Raw genomic sequence first — 8,231 nt, forward strand, 5'->3', positions numbered from 1 at the left:
ATCCTATTCTTCAGGTGCATTTGAAACTGAAGGCCTCTATAAGCAAAGCTCTTGGGTGCAGGATTTCTGGGGAAGTCCCACCTGCGGTCAGACCTTTCCATATCTTCAGGCAGTCTCCAACAGAATATCAAAAAGCTAGATGTGGCCAAGTCCCATCTGCTTGAGTCCCCTCTCGGATCCAGACTTCCCGACTGCCCTGGGGACAGACAGAGATCTCTTGGAAGTCCCCGACACTCAGAGAGACATGCTTGTCCTAGGCTCTTGTATTAGTCAGGGTTCTCTAGAGTCACAGAACTTATGGTAGTCTCTATGTAGTAAAGGAATTTATTGATGATTTACAGTCTGTATGTAGTCCAACTCCCAACAGTGGTCAGCAGCAGCTGGGAATGGAAGTCCAAGGATCTAGCAGTTGCTCAGTCCCACGAGGCAAGCAGGCAAAGCTGAGTGAGAGCCTTCCTTCTTCCAATGTCCTTGTATAGGTCTCCAGCACAAGGTGTGGCCCAGATTAAAGGTGTGTGCCACCCCACCTTTAATCCCAGATGTCCTTGCTTGAACTCGTAGATCTTCCAGTCTTAATCTAGGATTCATAGCCACTATGCTACCACACCCTTAATCCCAGATGATCTTGAACTCATAGATCTTTCTATCTTAATCCTCTGGGATTCATAGCCACTATACCTCAAGATCTCCATGCCAAGATTCAGGTCGGAAACTTGTATCTCTCAGCCTCCAGATTAGGGCCACAGGTGAGCCTTCTAATTCTGGATTGTAGTTCATCAGATATAGTCAAGTTGACAACCAGGAATAGCCACTACAGCTCTGTAGCCAAAGGACATTCAGAGCACTAATAGGCCATGTGTCTTCAGAGGCAAAAGTTGCCCATTACCCACATTGTAGATGACAGAGGGGGAACTACACTGTGCATTCCTCCCCCTGCCCCCCAACATCAAGGCTACAAATAGAAATTCTATCCTATTTGACTGCATCCATGTCCTCAGATTCTGACATAACAGTTAGCTCCCAGACAGGCTAATTTACGACAGTAGGGCAACAGAGATCTGTCTGTCTTTTTCTCCATACCCACCCTGCAAGCCCAGATCACCATCCCAGCTAACAGAAGCCAGGGAAGCCATCCAAAGACACACACACACACACACACACACACACACACACACACACACACACACGCACACACGCACACACGCACACACGCACACACGCACGCACGCACGCACGCACGCACGCACGCACACACACACCCGGGAGAGATGCATTAAGGGCCCTTCCCCCTCCCAATTTCTGAAGATGAATGGCTTTTGCAAACACACAAATCCACAAACATTTGCCCTCAACTGTATGTGGCTGACACATGTAGCTAACTGACTTTTGGAAGCATCCCCTGCAGAATGATAGATCTTATTAATAGACCATTAGATGACTGAAGGATTGGGATGTCATTGTTTAAAACAAATGACAGATGCCTCACCCCTCACAGTGGCCTCCTGCTCTCTGACCCCCATCGTTCTCCTCCCAGGTTTGGCTTCATCTTCAACAAGACTGACCCTGCTGTCCACAAAGTCGACCTAGAGACTCTGATGACGCTCAAGACAATCAGCCTGCGGCACTATGGCTGCATGCCTCAGGCCATGGCACACACCCACCTCGGCGGCTACTTCTTCGTGCAGTGTCAACAGGACACCCCTACCTCCACTGGCCCACAGCTGCTCATCGACAGTGTCACAGACTCGGTGCTAGGCCCCAACAGTGATATCACAGGCACCCCCCATGTGTCCCCTGATGGACGCTTCATCGTCAGTGTCTCCAACAAGAGCCCCTGGCTGCACGTGCAGGAGGTCACAGTGCGGGGGGAAATCCAGACTCTATATGACCTAAAAATAAACCCAGGCATCTCCGATTTGGCATTCCAGCATTCGTTCACCGAAGGCAATCAGTACAACGCCTATGCCACTCTAGACAAGGAGCCTGACCTGCTGTTCCTGGAGCTGTCCACCGGGAAGATGGGCAGGCTGAAGAACTTAAGGGAGCCACCCAGAGGGCCAGCCCCACCCTGGGGTGGACCCCGCAGAGTCCTGAGAGACAGCGGGCTCTTTGGACAATACCTCCTCACACCAGCTCAAGAGTCACTGTTCCTGGTCAATGGGAGACAAAACGCCCTGAGGTGCGAGGTCTCAGGCATAAAGGGTGCGGCCGCAGTGGTGTGGGTTGGGGAGGTCTGAAAGAGTACGGTAAAGAACCACCCTTGTGCTGACACCGCAGCCCCAACCAGGCGTGCTGTACATTTTCACAAACAAAAACAAACAAAAAAAAAAACAAAAAAAAAAAACAAAAACAAAAACAAAAAACAAACAAAAAAAAAACCCAAGCCAAACCCTGTACTTCGCTTTGTGGTTCAACACTGATCTCCTTGCAAGTTCCCTAGTATAAGGTATGCGCTGCAACCAAGATTGGGGGGTTTTCATCCAGAAGTATGATTTAATACCTTGAGCTATGACGAGAACACATGCTGCTGTGTGCAGGAAAATCATCTCTGTGCCCAGCTGCGCACCATGTTGCCTGGGGACACCACAGAACGGAGGGATCCTGCTGCCCAAGCTGACACTTCTGTCAGTTGCCTTCACGTAGTCATTATCTTAACCTGCCAGCCCCAGCCAGTCTGTGCCCTGAAGAGCAGGCTGTGCCTCTCAGCGAGCTAATATACCCTGCTAGGGACTTCACTCGCGCCATTGCAGATGCTGTCTGCTTGTTTTCCCAGCTGAATGCTCTATCCATGAGGGAGAGCCTCTGAGGCTTACTACACCTTGGGGGACGGGGAAATCACTCTTTATTTTGGAATTTTTTGATTAAAACTAATTTTTTTTTAATAATCTCAGATGCTAGGAGGCAGATAGATGCTCTCCACGGTCCTGATATATTCTTCCCTTCCTTAGGCCAAATCTCTGAGGGGAAAGGGTTCCAATCTTTACATCCCACGTGCAGAAAACAAAATGATATCCAAGAAATAGTGGCTCTCCGTGCCATTGTGTTGTTGGGCATGTACAGCCCATACTACCATGGTAAAGTCTATGCTGGGACCCCAAGAGACCAAGCTGAGTCTGTGTACCTGCTTTCCACCATAGCAAGGCATTGAGGAAGCGTAACACACCAGCTGAAAGTCCAGACCCAAGGCAGACCAGGCTTGCTGGATAGGCAGCCTCTGGCCTCAGTGCCAAAATCTAGAAGCCACGAGTGCCAACCATCTAGAGTCCTAAGGCTGTGTTTCTTCTGCACAAGCAGTTGACACTGATGCCTCAGCCACTGTCAACACACTGCAAGAGAGCCTTTTCCCCTAACTGCTCTCATTCCCACACTCTAAGCTACACACTCGCCAACATGCAGAGCCTACAAAGGACTGCGTCAGTCCCTCCTCTTCCTGCCTTCAGTAGGCTCTCAAGCCATCAGGAAGAGGCACAGCCCAGCCAGCTCTACGGGGACCGCCTGTGTCTGAGCCTCTCAGCAAGAAGGAGAACCCCTGCCCAGGTCTCTCATAACACTCCTGTCCTCTCCCATGTCCGTGGTCAAAATGTGCCTGCTTTCTAGCTTGAATTCTACAAACCCTGCAGCGTTAAGACAGTGGGTCTCCCCCCCCACCCACCCTTCAGCTACCTTAGCCACTTCGTCGACCAACAATGGCCGTGACTTTGACAACACAGACTGTACTTTGTTCCTGCTTCCTGCGTGAGTACTCAACCTCCCAATTGCCTGTTCTAGTTTCCTGCCACTGGTCCAGCCTGCCCCACATCTCCTGTCTCTCAGTCCACTAAACAACTGTCCCCAGTAGTTGTCTGTATATGTGCTCTTGTGTTTCAGATTTAGGTAATAACAAGACACATAGAGGTGGAAGATGCTGACCTCAGAGGCCTAATGGTCATCTTCACACCTGGGGTGGATGGTGACATATCTTATCTGCCTCAGTATCTTGGTATGACCACCCCCCCCCCAGAGTCCTATGTTTTCACTAAAACCTTCCAATGCTCATAATTTTCTCCTTTAGAAAGAATAGTGCCTGCCTCAGGCAGAAGAATCCTTGAACCTCAAAGAGGCAGGGCATCATCTCTCCCCATGCCACCAAGGCCATAGCATCATCTCTCCCCATCCCACCAAGGCCAAAATATCATCTCTCCCCATCCCACCAAGGCCAGAGTACCTACCTTCTTTGGATGCAGGATTCCAGAATCAAAGGCCAATCTGTTCCACCAAACTGGATGAAAGCAGGGGTGCTACTTGGCCATTGTCCTTCCCCTCTGCATATTCCTGGAAGACACCCACACATTTTTCTGTTCTTCTGGTAGAACTTACCGAAGACAGCCACCATATGTCCAGTGACCTGCATATAGACTTAGTTAAAGCGAGAAATCACAAGCTTGAAGCCTACAGAGTGGAGTGGCTTCCTGTAGAGGAAGGCAGAGGACTACAGAGAACCCTTTCCTAGCTTTCCCCTCTCTTCACTGTGGGGCCAGAAGAGACTCATGAATAGAGTTTAAATCCCAATGGTGGAAGATAGTGACTCAAGTGAGTCTCCTGTCACAAGCCCAGCCCGACGGGTTGTCCTGAGGAACACAAAGATCGACAGCTAACAGTTTACCCAGGGAGGATTGGTTTAACCAGCAAAATCACCAGGAAAGCTGTTTCTATAAACCCCATCTGTAATTCTTAACAGTCAACTGATGACATGAACACCCAGCCATTCTTCTCTTTCCAGAAAACAAATACTGCAACTGTAGCTACTGGTTCTCCTTCTGCCCCAAAGTCCTCATTCTTAACATTTTACCCAGCCACTCATGAGTAACATGGAAGAGAGACTTCCTGCTTCTGACTGAGTCTGTGACCCTTCTGTCTAAGCAGACCAGAGGGTGGGCAACCCCCAATATGCTAAGGGGATCTCTTCAGTCCCCAAACCACACAAATATTCTGCTGCCTTCCTGGATCCCAAGAGGAGGCTGGAAAAGGCCTGAAGTCATGGCTGGGATCAAATACTAATGCCAACATTCAGATTCTTTGATGTAGAGAGAGAGCATCACCAGAGAAGCTCAGTCCCTCTGCTGCAGACCCGCCACACACTGAGCTATCTCTCCCTCCACCTGCTTCTCTGTTCAGGAAAGGGCTCCCAACTGAAGGGACACACCCCAGGAATGCAACTCCAACCCCAAACAATGCCAAGAGCAGCAGCTTGCTGCCACACAGCATGGGAACTTCTGAATCTTCATTCAGCTAAGCGGCCAGGAGTTGGCTTTGTACAGCCACATCTTCTCATTTGTCTGTTGACCAATAACCTGTGAACTAAGGGAGATCTCAGAACTGAGATGTGAAACAGATTCGCTCTGGATATATTTTTGTACCACGGGCTAAAGTGTAGTTGCTTCAGTTCTTTTTCATGTGTTTCATCTGAGTACCACTGATGTTGAACCATCTCTGACCCTCCCTCCCAGAAGTAAGCCTCCTGGAGAACTGTCTCCACTCCCCCTCCCCCCCTGCACACCCACCAATCTACCTCACATCTTCCTCCCAGGCACCCAGCACTCCCAGAATGCCACCCCAGGAGGCCAAAGGTGACCGGAAGACTACTGTAGCACAGACTCAGAAGTCCTCCACTAGCCGCACCCCGAGTCCCACTCCACGTGTGATCAGAACCCATCGGGCCAGCACCTTGTCCAGAATCACAGCCCAGACCCTAGCTCTCATTTTTACAGAGTTAGAAGCTGAAGACTAGGAAAACCACCTTCAGGGTGGTCAAAGAGACAGACCTTTGTCCAGCAGTGACAGAGCTGATGACATTTCACTCCAACCCTGTCTCGTGCTAGGCAGCCCACGCACTCTGACCTCTGTCTGCTCCCACTTCACTCACTCTCTTCCTGGTTCCCTCTCTGGATCCCAAGTCCCCTTCTCATGAGTTCCCCTAGGATGGCCTTCATCCTTCAAGGAGCAACAACCCTCTAACACACCAGCTTCACTCATCCTTTGCCCATAATGCACCTTGCTTTGAGGGTTCCAATGAAAAGTAACTCACAGACCAGATACTACCATTTGCAACCAGGCCACCACTGAGGCAAACTGGTTTTCTTCAAGACCATCACTAACTGCCTTCACTGGATTTTTTTTTCTTCACAACCACAGAGATGCTCAGTGAGATACTTAAAGGATCCAACAGGAGCAAGGCACACGGGGTGTGACCACAAGATGCCACATGGCTGGTGGAAGGCAACATACTTCCTGCGCACTGCTCCAGTTTGAGGATCTGTGTGTCTTGGCTGAGCCTGTGGACTTGGGCATCAGCTCCCCAACAGACACCTAAAGATTATACGTGAGCATCATCTTAGGCCTCCACGTTCTCCTTTGGCTCTTTGGGTATCTGATTACACTTTGAGGAAGTATAATTGAACCAACATAATGAGAGAAATTATGGGACATATAGGGAGAGAAGAAGTGGACTTCTGGAATCCATAGTGAGGCTTTTTAGCAGGCACCAGTGCATTTAGGATATCTTTGCTTTTTTTATACAAAGTCACACTCATGCACCTTTCTTTCCAAGCTCAAGAATGACCAGTGACAGTCCATTTCCCACGGCTCACTCCCACCACTCAAGGAGCATCTGCCTGCTGCTGTCCCAGCATCATGGGACCCCTGCTCATGATGCCTTACTGCTTTAGGGTTCCACCAAAAAGTCATTCATGGCCCAGGGAACGTGGCCCTACCCTAGATAACTCTAGAGAACCCGCCCTACAACCCACAAAGCCTTGGGTATGGACTGACCCCCTACACCAAGCCTTGGTGGCATGTTGCTCTCCAAAGTTCACCTTCTAAGAAAGGGAAACCAGCCTTGACAGGTGGAGAGACCCAAGGCTCTCTAAACTCTAAATCCTTATCCACTGTCTAGCACGCCATCTCCAGGGATGAGAGAGAAACAAGCCTATAGGAGGCCAGACCCCAGCCCACTGTGCCCCACAATGGTAGCACCCCGTACTCACACCCTCCCTGCCTGCCTCCTCTGCCTTCCCACGTTCCCCAGTGATGCTGCCCTGCTTCCTGAAGGCTGTGTTAAAAAAAAAAAAATGACCCAAAGTGAAACTGGGCATGAAGTTTTGCTGGAGTGGTCGCACACTGTTTCATGCTATTGTGCTGCCAAATGACACTCAAGTTGTGGATCCCCACACACCATCAAGAGAGTCATCCTCTCCCCCACCTCAGAAAAAAAAAAAGCAAAAAACCTTTGGATCTCTTACATTGAGGCAGGTTACATTCTTTTGAGCAGTTGTGTAGACTCCAAAATATATTTTCTGTAATCGGTATTTCTCAAAAAGCCACCTGTAATTATTAATACACATGTGAATTTTTCCTTATTTATAAGATATATATAAATTATTTTTAATACATCAACTTTAGTAGAAATTTGTACCAACCCAGTAACCGTATGTGGCATTTGAAATAAGTTTGTGTTTATTTTGGTGTATGACATTGTATTGAACAACACGGTGTATTTACTGTACCACTTGACAAAAGAAAAAAAAAAAGACTCACAGATTATCATAAGGGATGGTCATTGTCAATGCTCTTTTTCTGAGGATTTTACAATAAAACTTGAAAAAAAAATTACCTTTTTTGACCTGGTCTGTCAGCAGCCGTGGATATGACACGTGGCATGTGTGAGCCCTAAGCTTCTTTCCCAGCTTCTCCATCATAAGTGGTGAACTTAGTGCCTCCCCTACAGCACCAATTCCCAATGCCATGACATAAAGGACTAGGTTTCAGTGTGTGGATGTGGATGTTGGGGAGACAAACATTTCTTTTAAAGCAGCACCCAGCCAAGCTGACCTACACAATAAGCTGTCACGGCAACAGAAGCACCATAGTGCTGCTCTCTGCTGGATCTCGGACTGCTCTGACCTGGGCTCTTGCTAGGCACTGGAGTGTGCATTTCCAGTGTTGTGACCAGCCAGGGAGAGATGGCCTATTATAATCTCCATTTCTTTTAAGGGCTTTTTGTTAGTGTGTATCTGTGTGTGTGTTTGTGTGTCTGTATGTGTGTATGTGTGTGTCTGTCTGTGTCTGTGTGTATTTGTATGTATGTATCTGTGTGTGTGTGTGTCTGTGTGTCTGTGTGTGTCTGTGTATGTGTCTCTGTGTGTGTGTCTATGTGTCTGTGTGTATTTGTATGTATGTATCTGTGTGTGTCTATG

The 8,231-nt window shown here is 48.6% G+C and overlaps 1 protein-coding gene across 2 annotated transcripts in view; it reads left to right on the forward strand.

Moving 5' to 3' along the window:
* Fstl4 (follistatin like 4) overlaps positions 1-7,648 on the forward strand; it is a 446,213-nt gene extending 438,565 nt beyond the window's left edge. For both annotated transcript variants that reach the window (XM_031352066.1, XM_031352068.1), the window contains exon 16: positions 1,535-7,648. In XM_031352066.1, coding sequence (XP_031207926.1) covers positions 1,535-2,237 — 703 coding nt within the window. In that variant the 3' untranslated portion in view covers positions 2,238-7,648. The remainder of the gene's footprint in view (positions 1-1,534) is intronic.
* The last annotated feature ends 583 nt before the right edge of the window (positions 7,649-8,231 follow it).

Source organism: Mastomys coucha, unplaced genomic scaffold (genome assembly GCF_008632895.1).
Source record: "Mastomys coucha isolate ucsf_1 unplaced genomic scaffold, UCSF_Mcou_1 pScaffold5, whole genome shotgun sequence".
Lineage (NCBI taxonomy): Eukaryota > Metazoa > Chordata > Mammalia > Rodentia > Muridae > Mastomys > Mastomys coucha.